Genomic DNA, 17,456 nt, shown 5'->3' on the forward strand with positions numbered 1-17,456 from the left:
CACGGAGATACACTCGGCCTTATGAACGCCTTGTCGAGCAAGTCTTGAATTTGAGACATCAATTCTTGTGGTTCCGATGGCGCGAGCCGATACGGAGTCTTAGCTACGGGTTTTGCACCTAGAATCAATTCGATTCCGAATTAAACTTCTCGTTTTGGCGGTATTCCCGGTAAGTCTTCCGGGAACACGTCTTCATAATTGCGTACCACCGGTACATCTCCAACCTTCGGCGACTCTTTCTCCGGTTCGCTCGCGTATATCATAAACGCTCTACATCCGTGCCTCATAAGCTTATAAGCTTCCAACATTGTACACACCACAGGATTACCCCCTTTTTCACCATAAATAGTAACGTGTTTTCCGCTCGAAGACGTTAATTTTATCTCCTTACGAAAGCACATGACCTTCGCGAGATATCAGGATAACCAATCCATCCTGACCACCACTTGAAACTCTCCCATCGACATTGGGATCAAGTCTATTGAGTATTCTTCGTCATCGATACCCAACTTGCAGTTTTGGCATACGTCAAACACGATGAAACTTTTGTTATCACCTATCTCGACTTCTAAGGGCATAGATAATTTCGTTAATAAGAATGAAGGATGTCAAATAAATCCATCTGAAATAAAGGATTTATTCGCACCCGTATTAAACAATACACGTGCAGGAATTGAGTTTACAGCAAATATACCTGAGACCACATCGGGGTCCGCCTTCGTTTCAGCTGCGGTTAGGTGGAAAGATCTGGCCCTTGCCTTTTGTGCCTCCGTCTGCACATCCTTCTCGTTCTTCTTCCCGACCAACTCCTGGCATTCAGACTTCTGTGGCCCAGTTGGTAGCATTTATAACAAACCGAGACTTTTCCTGGGCACAATGAAGTCGTATGCCCAGTCTTCCTACATATAGGGCATGGCTTATCCTTGAAGCGACACTCGCCCTTATGCCCCTTCCCGCATACTTTACAACTCGGCGACCCGCCTTTCACATCTGACTTCTTTTCCGATTCGGTCGTTCTTGCCTTCTTTGTAGGGCTTGGGTTAACATCTTGCGCCCTTCGTTCACCCCGCTCTATTTGCTTTTTCAGCTCAATCTCTCGTTCCCGAGCAGTGTTTATGATCTCGGTGAGAATCTCATACTCAACATGTTGTAGTAGTAATATATCTTCTACTCTTCATTTGTCACCAGTTCGTCACAGAACCTTAACTTATCAAGGAAAATACCCGTGATTTTGTCTATCGATTCACCCTTTTGCCTCATTTGGATGAACTCTTCCTTGATCTTGTTAATAACCGCCTTGTGACTGTGATGTTTAAGGAACGGTGCCTTAAACTCATCCCATGTCATAGCCTTAGCCCCTTCACTCCCAATCTCCTTTTTCTTGTTATCCCACCAGTCTTTCGCTTGACCTCTTAATTGACCCGTACCATAAGCTACGAAGTCACTTGCATCACAGTGGGTCCTTTCAAACACTCCTTCCATGTCACTCAACCATCGTTGACATATTATCGGATCGACCTCTCCGTTATAGATTGGAGGTTTGCAAGCCATGAACTTGTTATACGAGCAGGCCTTCCGCTCCCCCGACTTTTCTTTTACTTGGTTGGCATTATCCTCCAACCTTTTAATTCGTTCTTCTACTACCGTAAGCACCGTGCTTTGAATCTTGTCTATAAAGCCGGATAGACTATTCTCGATTGCCTTTCTAACCTCTTCGGCAATCACTTCTCTCATTTGTTTGGTGACTATCGGCACCGTATCATCATTACTTCCATCGGCCATCTTGAATCTGAAATGTTTATACTAATTATTAAACATTTCATTTTATAACGTATGCTTCATTCACTTTGGTTTAGCCAAGTTCACAACTTGCTTAAACCGTTCTCATTTGGTGCACTTTCCAGGTTTGAGTGTATTACGCACCCTTCCCATGCTCATCAAATTAAACTCTCTTCTAATGTTTTAATAAAATCTACTAAAATAACTAATTTTTACCGGATGTCTGATCAAGCTTCGAACCGAACACATTTGTCAACAACCTTGAGCTCTGATTACCAACTTGTATGACACGTCTCATTTTAAACACTATTATAATATATTAAGTACACAATAAAGTGTAAATGCGACATTACAAAATTTTTATAAAGTTAACATCCATACTAGTTTAAAACATTCAAAATATAGCACCAAGTGTTTTCTTGTTTCAAATTTAGTTAAACAAAATGATATCATTGCAGAAGCTTCAAAAGACTTGTGTTCGGTTCTTGAAAATTATTTGATCTTCACCCGGGAGGTCACTATGATCACCTAAATTCAAAACCAACATAAAAGTTAGTTTTGATGGTCAAATAACAAGTTTAAACAAGTCCGTAATGCAAAATAAACAAAATAAAAAAATTGCCAGCTCTACAGTCTGTCGCGGCCCGCGACAGATTTGGCCTTAGTCTTTCGCGGGCCGCCACAACCTTTGGCGGAGCGCGACAGACTTTGAGTTCTCCGTCCCAGGGCGCGACAACCACTTTTCGATAGAAAGTTTGTTTTGTTGAGCTGCATTTGCCTAGCTCAATCTTTAACCAAAATTCCAACTTTAAAACCCCATAACTTTAGTTCTACAAGTCCGTTTTACGTAATTCTTTTTCCTACATGTCCGTAATTTAAATACGGACCCGTTTACCAACATTATTTGCATAAAAATCTGGTTTATAAATTGTTAGTCTATAAATCCCCTTTTTATTTATTTGACCCGTTTAGTTAAATGTCATACTTTGCATAATTCATCATTATTGGTTTCTAAACATAATTACCCATTCCCCGGGCTTGTTGTAACATCCGTCAAAATGGATTCCCTAAATCCGGCACGTTTTGAAAAAATCCGAATCCAAATATTTTGAAACCTCAGAAATTTTTTGCGAAATACATAATTATCGAAGAATTTATTCTTTAATCTAATTAACTAGGTTATTTAATTTTTAGTTAAATAATTTAATTAATTTTACAATTAAATTTTTATTATTATTATTATTTTTTTATTTTAACTTAGTAACTATGTTAAGTTGTTTAGTTATTTCATAAAATAGACTATGTTAAGTTCTAAATAATTAAACTTCTAAAGTTTAGGGACCCTATGTGTAAATAGCATCATATAGGTCATAAACCCTCATTCTTTTTTCAAAATTCAGCCGACACTTTCATTCACTCTCATCTCCTTCACTACTTCAAACCCTAACTCCTCTCTCTCTCTACATTTTCCGATGATCGGAGCCGGAGGTCCAATCGAACTCCGTTACCCCCTTTCTTCTCCGACACGACACCCGCCCACACCCTCGACTTCTCCGGTCGAGTTTCCGGCAAACAAACAACCCCTTTTCTCTCTCTAGACAACCGGCCAACCACCACCGAGTGGTGGTGGCACACGACGAAGGGCGGCAGCAGCCGTCTTCTCGGTGAACCACAACAACAAGCGACGATGGAGGAGGAGCTCGGCGGCAGCTCCGTTTCGGGTAGGTTCGGGTGTGTGGTTCAGTTTCAGGACGAGTTTTGAGTCCAGGTTTTGGTTTGGGTCTCAGGTTTGGCTCGGGTTCGGGTATTATGGTTCAGTTTTGGTTTTGACTCCAGTCGAGTTCGGGTCCCGATTCGGGTTCGGCTTTAGTTCCGGTGGAACCGATGGTGGTGGCATTGGAGGTGGTTATCAGTCGGCTCAGCGGGTTCAGGTTTGGGTTAGCTCGGGTTCACGTCAAATTTCAGTAGGTTTGGGTTCGGTTCAGCCTTCATCGAGTCAACGTGGCGTCTTGAGTTTCGGTTCAGTCAGATATCGACTCGACTCGGGATTCACGTCGGAGTTTAACACGACTCGTTTCGGTATCGATTCTTTTATTCTCTTAGTTTCAATCTATTATTGTATTATTTACACACACAAAAAAAATAATTACTAACAATAGAGTTGCGATTATTCTATTATGAGGATGATGATGATGATGTTTTTATTCAAGTAAAATAAAAACTCAAACCTTTCTGTTCGTTGATGATTATAACATATATTAGGAATTGGAATTTTTAAGAATGATTATATCATGGTTCTGTCATCTTCTTTTATTAATGTAGAAGATGATTGCTTCCATCTGTGTATAAAAGAAATCCAAAGCAAAACAAATCACATCTGGACGTTGATCAAAATGTTATTAATTCCTTTTTTTTATTTAAAAACCCTTAAATCCATAACTAAAAGTTTTACTTACTTCATATTTTTTTTCTTTCCTTTAAAAATCAAAATTCTTATAATAATTAACCTTTTTAATTCTCCTTATAATAAATCCCTCAATTTATTTAGAACCCAAATAATTAGCAATTTATTTAACCCTTATATATTTTTTTTTTGCTTTATTTATTTTATTTTATAACGATAATATTAATAACGAGTTAAATCATATTACATCAATAACTAATATGCAAATCATAAATGTTAGGATATTTATTTAAACTTATAGTAATTGCTTCGTATCTAGGATAAACGTATCTCTTTGGAATTCTCGAATCTTTACTCATGCGTTATTTCTAGAATTCTCAAACGCAACCACTGTCAGTATACTCGATCCCTTTTTCCCCTTTACACTTTGGGATGCAACATGTATACCTATTCAAAACAACTTTTATGCTTAAACAAAACATTGTGAATATTTGCTATGATTGTATGCTCTATGAACGATTTGGAACGTTGTATGCTCATTAACTTTGTTAGCCCACCTTAACAATTATAGCGCTATAGGATTGACGCCCCGCCCGTTATTCTTGTGGGTATTGTTAAGTTAAACTTTACCATCCCGCTAAATTTTAGGGATTAGGCTTGTTATGCGTTGTATTCTTGGGTTTGATCATATTGTACGCCAAAAATTGCATTGCTAGTAAATCTACACATTATGTAACATGTTGGATATGAGTTTTTATTCTATTATGCTATGTAGTCAAACTTGTATACTCGCCTTTGCTTTTGCATTGAACTCTATTTTAATACATGTTGCAGGTTGATTATTGAAGTATGGATGATTGATGAAACAAGTTTAGGGTGGCTAGATACACACCTAAATTTATCTATCTTTTGTTGTTATGTTATTTGTTGAAACAATGTTGTTATTTCCTTTTGAATATTGTGTAATATTTAGTTTTGAAATGAAATTTGAATTTAATTAAATATTGTCACATAGTGTTATGACGTCTCTAGCAATCTTTACACACTTCGTCTCCTCCCGATGTTTCCGCCATCGGTTGGGGTGTGACACTTGTCAACTTTGGCGTATCACTTCCATTTCATGGTTTACGCTTTCATAATTCAAATTCAACGAGTGACATTCAAGTCACTTCAAACACTACCAATTTAACTATTGTTTGACCTGTTTGGTTATCTAATGGAAACCACTATTTCATCAACATACCAAACTTATTCCAACCAATATTTTGACCCGTTTCTTTGTCTAGTGAACTTCGTCACTTCGACAATATACCAAATTCACATGTTATGCTAATTTAAGTCTACTAACTAAAATCCATAATCAAGCATAATGTAACGAATCCATAGTTACGTACCTTTAGAGCGTATCCGTTCCGGCTTGTCCGCTTGAAGATTCGATCCCTTTGCCTATAGAGTTCAACCAACAACCCGTTTAGAACTCTAATCATATCACATAATGCATAATTCGCCATAGCATTCAAATATGCATTTTTTTCCGAAATTTCAACATTTAGCTTTCTTTTAGGCATTATATCAAACACCTAGTGAGCGTGATTTTATACTATTAACAATCAAGTTCATGACTAACTATTTAGCCAAGATTAAACATCATTTTCAAGTCATCACATCTAGCATGCAAAACAACACCTAGATTCATTTCATAAAAATCAATAACACTCATTTCATTCAAGATTCTAGTATTCTTCATCTTCCAACAAAACCTATTTAACACAAAAGTGGGTGATTCTTAATTTCATATGTATGAACATCAATGCATCAAATTATTGATTAGGATTCATTCCTAACCATGGATTTATCATAGTTTTATTCAAACATCTAACATTCAAGCTCCAATTTCGACTTCATATGTTCATCAAGAAATCAAAACGTAACCAAAAGACGAAATTCGACATACCTTGTGATCCCCTCACTTGAGTGATCACTAGTTTGAGCTTGGTTTTTGATTTGAACTTGATTTGCCTTCTTGATTTGATCAATTTTATGAGTTAGGGTTTGGGTTTTGGGGAGCTCTTTTGGCTCCTGTGTTGTATGCGACCAAAACACACACAAAGGTGTGTGTTTTGGTGTTTGATTTTTGTTTTAATAAAATCATTTTCAGTTTTTGTCACCTATAATCCCTCTACTTAACCCAAGTTTGTATGAAGGGTGTTTTAACCATAATTTTCCTATTATTTCATGACTTTTAACTAACCAGGTTATTTATTCCTAGTTATTTTACCTTGACTATTTCTGTCTTTTAACTTATAATATAAAATCTATATTTTCGGGGTGTTACATTTGTAAGGATTTGTTCATTCCTCATTTGTAAGGATTTGTTTATTCCTTCTTGTCCGAATTTGTAAAGTCCGAATTTATGGGTTATATCCGGTTTCTAGATTCTCAGTGTACTGATTTGGTTCGTACTGGAGTTTTCGGACAATTTGGGAGTTTTTTCGGACAATTTGGGACTTGGACTTTGACACTTTACAAAGAAACAGGGGGAGTAAAAATTTCATTTTTTCTTTGTAAATCTAAAGCTTGTGCGTGAAAAGGCTCTTGTGTGATGGAGTTTTGTCAAGTGTGTCTGTGTTTTTAATCAATTATTGACGTGATGAAGTTGAATTCTAGGTTGAACTTTTTTAGGATATTATATAATTATCTATTCAATTAATTAGGACAATATAATTACAACTAATTATTAAATCATACTCACATTTAATAATCTAAAATTGTCAACTCCTTTCTTATGCCTTGCACGCCAAATCAGTTTTATTGTTTGGAATTCCTAACACTATCGTGAATTGTTCTTGGGACGAAACGACTGAGACGCGTAACAACAATGGTTCTTCGAATGGTTTCACTTCTAGGTGCCATGATGGCGGTGTAGCGGGTCGTGACCCTTAAAACAAACAGATGGCTGGGACGGAAACAGAAAGGCTGATTCCTTTATGCGGCGGGAGTAACAATTTACAGCAATGTACTCGTTTTCTAGTAGTTTATCAATTCTCTAGTGATATATAGTATATTGCTTTTGTTAGTTTCTTATTCGTAATATTGGTGTGGTATATCTATGTCTTACTTATCTCACTTAAATGATAACATACACATGAATAAGAAAATTTCAATCATAAATATAGAAATTTAAATATAAAAATCTGCATGTTAAGTAGCCATGACAATCCGGCCAACAAAGTTTCTTATGTTTATTATTTTAGTTCTCTTAAAATCCGCATCAGTATGGTCTATCTACATTATAAGTTTTACACCTCATCTCAATTATATAATAATTTAACTTTAGAATAATCAACTACTTAGTGAAAATTAAACAAAAATTTAACCAAATTTACAACATTATTCAAACATTTATAAGTTCATCAAATTTTACACAAATTTACAAAAATGTACAAATTCAACACCAAACCCAGCTTCTTTAGAGATGGAAAACGTAAATTAATGTGTTATATGTTAATATGCAACAAAGAAGGTGTAATGGTAAATCAAAATTACAATAACACTAATTCAAATTTACACTAAATTAATAACAATCTACTATAGGCCTAGATTTGAACCTCGTGTTCTTTCTAAGAAACAAGACTCTCTACCACCCAGCTAAAGGTATAGTGGCGAAAAACGGTTCTTACTACCTTGGTGATTGTAGGGATGAGCATTTGGTACCATACCGAACATTTTCAATACCGGTATTGGTACTCATTTTTCCAATTTTTCGGACCTGTAACATTTTGATTATTTTGAGTAGCAGTACATAAATTTTCCGGTTTTCAGGACTGGTTCTTTTGGTTCCGATACCATACTCATCCCTAGGTGATTGTATACATATATGATTTATAGATATAATATGAACGAGTTGAAACAGAGGGGTGATGTCCAGCAAAGCGAATACGATTCTTTTTGGACCCAAAACTACATCACTCACATTAATTAATTACTAACACATGATTCATCCAAGATCTTCTAAACTATCTAGATCAACGTACTAATTTTTTCTATTGTATGCAATAAGCTTTTCAACTTCTTTATAATGATGTTAAAAGTAAATTACCTATATTGGATAAAAGTGCAACGTAACATCAGTTTCAATTGCATTTCATCACTAATAAAGACTTAAAGAAATATTATATCCATAAAAGTTGCATCATATAAGTTTATACAGATTGCTCTTCTTATAGATTAAGAAGTCACCCTCTATGACACTCAAAATATCCACCACTGCTGCTCCTGTTGACCAAGTGAAATGTTACAATATGTCTGCATAGTGCTAATGTAAGAAAATATATGATGTGTGATCTTAGTGGCCCAACTTGCTGGTCAACAGCTTTTATCGCTTAATACCAAGCATCCAACCCTCAAACAAAACTACCTAAATGATGAAGCATAGATAAGGCACGTGAAAATTGCTAAAATAGATCAACACAAATCCATTTATAACTTTAAAAAACCCAATTACCACTAATATAGTTTAAATTTACTGTTAAAGGCCCTTCAACTTCAGGCCATACTGAAGGGTCAGCTCTATCACCTCTCCCATTGTAGGCAGTCTGCATTTTGAAAAGCATTAAAGTTAGAGGCGAAAAACTGGACGTTCAGGCCTGATTATTTCTGAGTGGTCGAACACATAAAATTCTAAGTAAAGACAGCTGAATTGAAATGGTTCAAGATTTACCCAAAGTGTATTTTCAACATTGTAGTCACCTAGCCTATACCCTACCTGAGTTGTGTTGGAAAACTCAAGCCTAAAACTTATGTAACCTGGATACTACCCGTGTAACCTATTTATCTAAACAGGATGAAGGGGCTGGTGGGCTATAAACAGGCTAGTCAGATAATTAAGTCATAAACGGGTTAGGGGTGGACCCATTTATCTACAACCAACCCGAAAACAACCAATGTGTTCATGACCAAATGCTAACCCTTTATTTTTGTGCCGAGTCTGGTATTGTCAATCCTAATTCCATAACATAAAAGCCAATAATAAATCATTTTATTGGAAAAGGCTGAATTTTTATTGAAATGATATAGCTTTTACTATCATACTGGGCACCCCACCTGAATATAATAAGATAAAACAAAAAATTTACAAAAGGTTCTTTGGGACCAGTTCGACCCGAGTACAAAATTAGTTGTTTAAACTTGTTACTAAACCGCCCCCATTTTTCCACCCCATACTTACTTAGAATCATATTATGAAAGACTGGCACAAAGTAATTCATATCTGGTAGCATCATACTGAATTCAGAAAATTAGTTGTAAAAGAAACAGTCGAAAGGGTTGCACTTATTAAACGACTCAAAACTATTTAATGCATATGATTTAGATCACTATGTCATACTATTGCTTTTGTAATCAAAAAATGACCTTGACCTGTTACCCAACCCGTTCGACCCATCCAATTTGTCACCATTAGAAGTTAGTATCCCTTAATCATTCATTAAAACCATACAACATTTTTTTCCGGCAGAGAGACCAGGCTGAATAGTAGATATCTGCAAAATAGCGGTCCTAACTTTTACTTGGGCTTTCTTCCACTGTAAAAATAAACTTTATTTAGAAGGATTTTAATTTGAAGGAATAAATACCAATGATATTATGAGCTCTATTCCAATGAGAACTTACATCATCCATATCCGCTATCCTTGCACGATCTATCACTACTAGAGAATAAGGTATTTGCTACCACATTTCCGGTCGCAAAACGGTAGCAATTGCTTTTTTGCCACCGTTTTGCCATCAAAAACTCGGTGGCAAAAGCACACATAGCAAATGCCCTATTGCCACCTATTTGCTACCGTTTTATTTTTTGCTACCGATTTTGCTACCATTGATTTGCCACCGTTTTGCTACCGTTTTTTGTCACGGTTTTGCTACCACATTTTGTTGGTCACCGTTTTGCTACCGCTATTGCTACCTCTTTTTGCCACCATTTTGCCACCACATTTTGTTTTGTCACCATTTTGCTACCGCTAATTTGCCACCTTTTTGCTACCGCTTTATCACAATTTACCAACGTTTTGCTACCATTTATGGTATTCCATTTGCATTCAGCTATTCAATTTCATAAAAACATAACAATTTATAACTTGTTGCCATTCCATTAAAATGTAAAAATTTATACATCCGATGGTCCTCATAATAAACATCCAAATCAAAACATCATATAGACTCTAAAGAGGTTTGACATATTACATAAACTCCTCAGGTATCCAAAATATATTAAGAAAAAACATAAAATTCTCTGTGATTTATTTTTTGAAAGAAAGAATCAACCTTTGATGAGTAGCGGGTCATGGATATCTACCTGAGCTTCCTCCACAGCAGACGAGCTCTCAGCGCCACTGCCACCTATATCAACGCCTTCAGCCAAAGCTTTCTCGAGCGCTGACTTGGCAACTTTGGTAACAATCAGCATTAGGATCACGGGAAACAAATTAAAAAGTGTTTTGATGCATAAAATCGAAAATGCAATTGTTTTGGAACTGAATTGATTAGCAACTTACATGACACCATACAACTTAGAATAACAAATGCCTGCATAAACCAAAAAGAAACATAGCAACTGTCAACATCCAACGGAAAAGGATTTTGTTCGATTCACAACCACAAGTCAAACAAAAAGTTAACATTTCATCACTTGGAGAAGCAAAAACCAGTTTTGAGTAGAGAACTGCGTAAACAGCATAAACACATGCACCTATTGCTTAAATTCTGATACATTCAGGCAGTTACCTAACTACAGAATCGCCTCTCTTTCTCTATCCCATGGTATCTTCAATGTACTAAGTACAAGTGTTTATGTGGTTCTCGTGTTAAGATTAGTTTCGTATTGGACGCCCCTATATTAAAGCAATAGGTTTTCTTTTTACAGTGCCCTAGTTAAAATTGGTTGTGTATTGAATGTGCCCCATGTTAAAAGCAATAGCTCCGCCTATTTATGTGGTTTCTACAATTCTCCACACAAATTTGGTTTCTACAAAGAAGGCAACTCTTACCCAACAAGTTTTTGAGAACGGACCCAAGGGTGAGTAACATCAGATAGGTTCTTCAAAGTTGTTCCACAATATACAAGCGCAAAGGTAATTGGCTGTACCGAAGATAACAAATTTCAGCAAGTCATATAACTGAAGAAAGCCATTTTTCACCTCTAAAGATAGCTTAAGAAAATGTGCAGGCAAACAAATATACTAACTTAAGAATGAGAAGGATATCTGCAGGCATGACAGTAGAAAAATAGTCTCCTTTTCGATGCCATTCCACTGATGACACAGTCTGCAATAACACAAAACATGTGCATTGTAAGAAAGTTACAGTCTAATGTAAGGTCTTGAATCGTTGCCTTAAAAATGAAATGATAACTCATATAGAAGTACCTTAAAGTGTTTGATCCTAATTCCCTCATATTTGTCAAATTGAGACCAGTTTACACTAGACCCAGCACTTTCTAGAAACCACAAAAAAAAAAAAGGTAAAACAGTAGACAATAAAAGTTAATTTATAAAATCTAAAAAAAAATCAAAAAAACCCTAATCAGAATCATCTGGAGCAGGAGTGGTTTCAACACGCAAAAGATCTACAATCGTCTTATTTTCTTCTTTCTCGAGCCCCATTCAAATTCGTAACCACACAATCGTTCAGATTTTAAAAATAAATATAGCGAAAAAAAATGTTCAAAAGAAGAGTGAATCCACTCATTAGTCTTACATGGACACTGCCAAAATAGGAAACTCAGGTAACGGATTCCATGCAACATGCTAGCTCAAAGTTGTGTTATTATGGTTCGTTATTATACAACGCATGCACATGCACAGTTGGCACGAAAAATCAGTTTCATATGCGAGCCGGCGTCTAAATGGATGTGTGCATGTGTATTATATCTTACTTACCCTAGTAGGCTCAAGACTGACCAAGCCACACGCTCGCGACGCCACGCCAGTGCAACTGTGAGAAATAGCAACGATTCCAATGGAATCCGGACTAGGCTACAATAAAAGTCAAAGATACAGTTGCAAATTAACCAAGTCCCTAAAAGAATACAACAGCATTTAACACATGAGTAGTGTACCTTCATTCCAGGCATCTGGACCCACTCTACAGCGGTTCCAGTAGCCTTCCAAAGAAAATCTGTTAAAGTTTCCTCTGCAATGGACAAAAGTCTGAAGAAAAAACAGCAAAACAATTAAGCAAAATGTTTTTTTTTTAAATCATAAGAATCAAAAAACCAACTGACCCAGCAGGACTAGCATCCCGTGGAGGATGTTGTGGGGTTAATTGCCGTTGACCTTGACCACTGCTCACCACTGATTCACAGCTAGTGTCCTTGCTAGCAACTGTCGTCTGCAATTCAATAAATTTTATAACCTCAATTTCTAGGTGTACAAAAATAATAATCACACATGAACAAAAAATAACAACGGGTAATTACGCACAAGGAAATCAAAATTAAGCATCAAATTTTCCACACCAAAGAAGTAACAAATCAAAATTACATATGAAGGAAATAAAAAAATTTAGAAATAAAAAATTACTCAAACTATGAAATCCTACCCTTTGTATTTAAAACTTTTAAAGCATTCACATCTATATAATTTAACTAAAATATTCAAAAAAGGCCCTCACATTTTGTGTATGTTGACGAAAACATCCGTTTGACCGATGACTTCGGTTACAGTTGTTAATAGCTGAACCGAACTGTGCACACTCGTACTTGCACTTGAGCACGCTTAACCATGGTGTTCTCTCATCCACAGCCATTACGCTCAAAACATGTTGGTTATATTTGGTGTGTACATAGAAAAAAAACAAAACAAAAACTATTAGCATCCAACCCACCTACCTTCAATTTTGAAACCAAACTTTGATTTGTTTGGGTTCAACGTTGGTGAGAATGGGACAGTCACGAATGAGTTGTTGACGACGAACAGAAGTGGGTTTGGGGCACTTACAGCTAGCTCAAAGTCACCAGACATGTTCATATAACTACTGTAGTACTGTTCATATAAAATAATAAAAGCATCCAATTTTTGAGAAACAAACTTATATGTCTAGGAGCCCTAACTATCTAAATCATGTCGTTCTATAATAGATAAGTGCAGCACCTTTTTTATTGAAACTATGCAGGTTGAAAACACACCAAATTAGGATAAATGGAAGTATACCTGGAAAGATGGCTGAGTTCTTTCTTATGTAATGACTGAACCAAATTGAACCCTAACTTAGCTAGTTTAAGTAGAGTACACAATTTAGATATTTACATATTCACAATTTAGAACACGTCATTAATGACTAATGTTACAAGTGAAACCATGTACACAAACTAGTCCCAAAGTTCATATACTTCTGTAAGAGTACACAAGAACTAAAGTCGAGAATCATACCTTGCTAAACCCTAATATGTGAAATCAATAAGCTATGGATGGTTCTCCATGACTTTGATAACAATAAAATTTCAACCTTATCTTCAACTTGATTCACTGTCAACCAAAACAAAACAAACGCGTATAAGAACATATATCATCAGTTCAGTAGCTAGTAATCAAATTTGAAGGTTTTGTACAATAGATTGTGTTCTTTCTATGAATGATAATCATAATGAACACACTAGCATAACTTCGTTGTTCAAATCGCAGTAGCGTATCTGCTTATCAAATCCGAATGCTAAGTTGCTCTTTCTATTTCCAGATTAGGAATTCTTATTTACAGAGCAAATTGATAAACAAACAACAAAGATTCAAAAACAGGTACATATTGAACAAATAGCATCAAAACATTGATAGGATTTGAACGAATATAAAGTATTTACATAAAGCCATAACCTAGAAATCAAAAACGAATATAAACAGAGATTTGATTGAAATTGCCTGATTGATATGAATGCAATTGATAGCGTATCAATTGACGGATTGTATGAGGGATTAATTTGTACGAGCCCTAACTGAGGTGGAGAGTATCGATTGATGGAGTGTATCAAGCCCTAACATCGGTGGAGCGTCGGTGGAGCGGAGCGGAGCGGCGTTGGTGCATCGGTGGAGTGGAGCAGAGCGGAGCGGCAGCGGAGCGAAGCGGAGGTGATATGAAACCCTAACAGGAAGTCATGAATGAAACACGGTCTTAAAAATAAAAAAAACCACCTAATTTGCCACTAACTTGCTACCAAATCAAAAGGAGGCTCGCATATTGCAATTCGGATAGAAATTATTAGCTAAATTTGCTACAGTTTATTTTGGTAGCAAATTTTGGTAGCTATTGCCCATTATTCTAGTAGTGTATAGAAACAATAATAAGAACAGAGTCACAGAATATATATATATGTCTTGAACATGTCCACTCTCGTAATTTATAAACAAATGAAAGCTACTAAAATTACTTAAACACCATCTTTTGTGATGAAATCTAACATGCTTTTGATTTGAAATGATGTCGAGAAAAAGATGACCAGGCCAGAAGTCCACTTAGAATATCAACACCAATATCAATCCTGTTAGGTTATAGGCCCTGCATTACACGAGTTTGTATGATTAAAAAATAAAATACAATAATGTGTACAACAATTTACAATAATGTGTACAATAGAAACTATATGTTTTCGCTTTATACTTCTTAAGAGTTGCAACCTTGATCAAATGGTGTTTTTAATGTATTAGAGAATACAAAAGGTTGTATTCTGGCAGCGTTGTCTTCCTTCTTCTTCCACTGCACATTACAAGTAAATAAACATTAATATAACAATAGATTCTTGATGGTTTTGTACGGATTTAGTTCCGATTTTTACACTAAACATTATGAACCAACAGATGAGTAGGATCTGGAGCGAGATCTGGAATGATAGGATAAGCGAGAGGAGCCGGAGATGGAGCGAGAGCAAGTGGATGAGACTGAGCCGGAGCGATACAGTGTGGAGGGACGGACGCGGCCTGGTTTCGCCATGAACAACAAAGTGATCGAGGCAGGAAATCAGCCAGCGCATCTGACCCTTTTCTCTCGTGTAATATAAAAGAAAACTAAAGTCAACTTATTGTCCCATTGATAAGTAAATGGCTTGATATTGCCACCGTCGACTAAAAAATTTGTAGTAGTTTACCTGTTTCAATGATTCAAACGATGATAATCCATCAGAAGACACAATATGTGCACCTATAATTTACTTTATAAATTTTCAATCTTTTCTAGCCCACCATCGCATTCGCCTACCACCGTGCTTAATTTTTTTTTCTAATCATCTCTTGGAACGTTAAATATTTATAGAATTCAAAAAAGGGGAGAAGAATTAAAATAACATCACCCTCACTGATAGTTGTGTATATATGCGTTAATCTCTCAGAATTTGATATCATTATATAATAAAAATTAAAATAACATCAAACCTGCAAGAGTAAATGGAACTGCGTCTGCCTTATTGACACCTTTACGGTAATAAATATCAACAAGTTGATTCCAATGGCCTTGTTCCTCACCATAAAAATAGCTGCAAAATATATACGAACTAACAAACAATGATGCTATTAGTGACCTGCTGTTCAAGATCACAGAAACGAATAAGCAGAATAATTATGACATTGATAATTTAGTGATTACCTGAATAGGGTCAATATTTACTCCAAGAAGTTGACTCAACTTAGACACGCCTCTAGATTCAGGGATGCTTCCTATTAAATATATTAGGACAACCAGTAATCACTCATATCTTAAGTAATATAGCATTTAATAGTAGATCGTGGTACTATAGACTCGAAATACAAATGACCTGAAATACAAAAAAGTTAATGTTATATGCTAAAAATTGCTATGTAACATGCATGCTAATTTTATACATTGTACTATGTCAACATAGTTACGGGTCAAGACCGATAACATTTTTTCACAGGGTGAAACCTATTAGATTAACCAAAAACACTTTTTTTCTCCAACCTTTTAAATTCTGAACAGTTAGTGAGTCGAATATGATTATAAAATTTCTGTTATTCCAGTAATAATTTAATATTTTCAATAAATGATCTTGGAGGCCTGATAAGGCTGCATAACAATAATCGAAATAAGAAATATTTAATATTTTCTATAAACCTTTGTGTCGAGTGCAAAGCGCAGAGATGGAGACTTTTGCTTATCTAAAAGGATGTAATCGAGGCTCGTGTTCCGTAGATAGTAGATAGTCGTATACCAGCATCTTCCCAGGTCCTTGTATGCAGCATCCTAACAACATCACCATGTTTCTGTATTAAACCAAAACCAAATAGAAACACAAGCACAAACAGTATGAATCTAAGCTTACAAACACGAATCTGATTAAGAAACAGTCAAATTAAAAAGAAGCAAAATCTAGGGTTTGAAGGTACTGAACATACCAGAAAGGAAGAGACCGTAAAAGTTAATTTGGAATGAGAAGCGGTGCGGAAGCAATTGTGATTTGTGTAGCTGATTCAAACCCATCGCCCTTCTTCTTCAAGGATTCGTCAGCCATCTCTCTCTCTGTAGAAAACCCCAATAAAGTATTTTGTGCTTGAATCAGCTTTGAAGGCAGGTGGGAGGGGGACTTTTGCGTTCTTTCTCTATTTCCTGCAAAAGGGGAGACCTGATATTCAGGCTTTTTAAAATTCAAAATTAAGAAAAAGTTGTTGGCCGCCCAAATGAGAATCAAGACACTTTCAACTATGGTATTATAAAAGTAATTGACCAATGGCAAAGTCAAACTATATAATTCTATATAAAAATTTCCCCTATATAATTATATATAAAAATACCTTTTAGATATTCAGGTTTTTTATTAGTTGTTAGTTTCGTCTTTCATCACTTACATTAAAGCATTATCGATTTGTACATTTATCCGTGCGTCAGTATTGAACAAGACAACTAACGAAACGTCGACAAAATGTGTAGGTCATCATGTTATCTTTGGATTTTTTTAAACAGTATAGTTTATAAGATATGTCAAGAATAAGTAAAAAAAATTATAACCTTTTTGTGGAGGGGTAAATTGTAACTAATTATCTATAATTTTGTTAAAACCTCAGGGATTTAAGTGTAATAAGTTTAGGGACTAAAAAATAAATAGTGTTTAAAAGACCAAACTACCCTCATTTTAGGGGTCTTTCTATAAATAAAGGGGGGAAAAGTTCTTATTTTCTGGGTATCTTAAAATACCCCTCACTCATGCATTATAATATAATATAGATTACTAAGTAATTTTTTGAATTAACTTTAACAATTCGTGTTATTCGAGTTAATTATC

The 17,456-nt window shown here is 35.6% G+C and overlaps 1 protein-coding gene and 1 long non-coding RNA gene across 13 annotated transcripts; both read right to left on the reverse strand.

The window, feature by feature from the left end:
* Positions 1–2,184: 2,184 nt before the first annotated feature.
* LOC110936619 lies at positions 2,185–6,277 on the reverse strand. Its single transcript, XR_002590154.2, has 3 exons — positions 6,138–6,277; positions 5,578–5,629; positions 2,185–2,307 (listed from the first exon to the last, which is right to left on the reverse strand). It is a non-coding gene; the product is annotated as an uncharacterized LOC110936619 (long non-coding RNA).
* Positions 6,278–10,303: 4,026 nt separating this feature from the next.
* On the reverse strand, positions 10,304–16,841 carry LOC110936622 (homeobox-leucine zipper protein ATHB-15-like). Of its 12 annotated transcripts, none has more exons than XR_002590166.2 (16): positions 16,573–16,841; positions 16,292–16,420; positions 15,806–15,974; positions 15,595–15,713; positions 15,003–15,311; positions 14,845–14,923; positions 14,629–14,725; positions 13,609–13,704; positions 12,462–12,568; positions 12,297–12,387; positions 12,118–12,208; positions 11,605–11,675; positions 11,424–11,503; positions 11,227–11,318; positions 10,735–10,765; positions 10,304–10,627 (listed from the first exon to the last, which is right to left on the reverse strand). XR_002590166.2 is itself a non-coding variant. In XM_022179025.2 (5 exons), the coding sequence occupies exons 2-5, from the start codon at positions 13,052–13,054 to the stop codon at positions 12,103–12,105; spliced, it is 513 nt and encodes a 170-aa protein (XP_022034717.1). In that variant the 5' UTR covers positions 13,055–13,213; positions 13,619–13,704; the 3' UTR covers positions 11,693–12,102. The 12 variants fall into 12 exon arrangements, 1 of the variants encoding a protein (XP_022034717.1); XR_002590164.2 differs by having other exon boundaries at positions 15,023–15,311; positions 16,292–16,440; XR_002590163.2 differs by having other exon boundaries at positions 15,010–15,311; positions 16,292–16,440.
* Between the last annotated feature and the right edge of the window lie 615 nt (positions 16,842–17,456).

This window comes from Helianthus annuus, chromosome 4 (genome assembly GCF_002127325.2).
Source record: "Helianthus annuus cultivar XRQ/B chromosome 4, HanXRQr2.0-SUNRISE, whole genome shotgun sequence".
NCBI lineage: Eukaryota > Viridiplantae > Streptophyta > Magnoliopsida > Asterales > Asteraceae > Helianthus > Helianthus annuus.

Bases quoted from the DNA above. Each gene is read 5' to 3' on its own strand.
- LOC110936622 (XM_022179025.2), bottom strand. From the start codon at position 13,054: ATGCTAATAGTTTTTGTTTTGTTTTTTTTCTATGTACACACCAAATAT. The intron at 12,569-12,850 runs GTGAGGGCCTTT...ATTGAATTGCAG, and splicing joins TTCGTCAACATACACAAAAT to ACGACAGTTGCTAGCAAGGA. The intron at 12,388-12,461 runs GTCAGTTGGTTT...TTTTTTCTTCAG, and splicing joins CGGGATGCTAGTCCTGCTGG to ACTTTTGTCCATTGCAGAGG.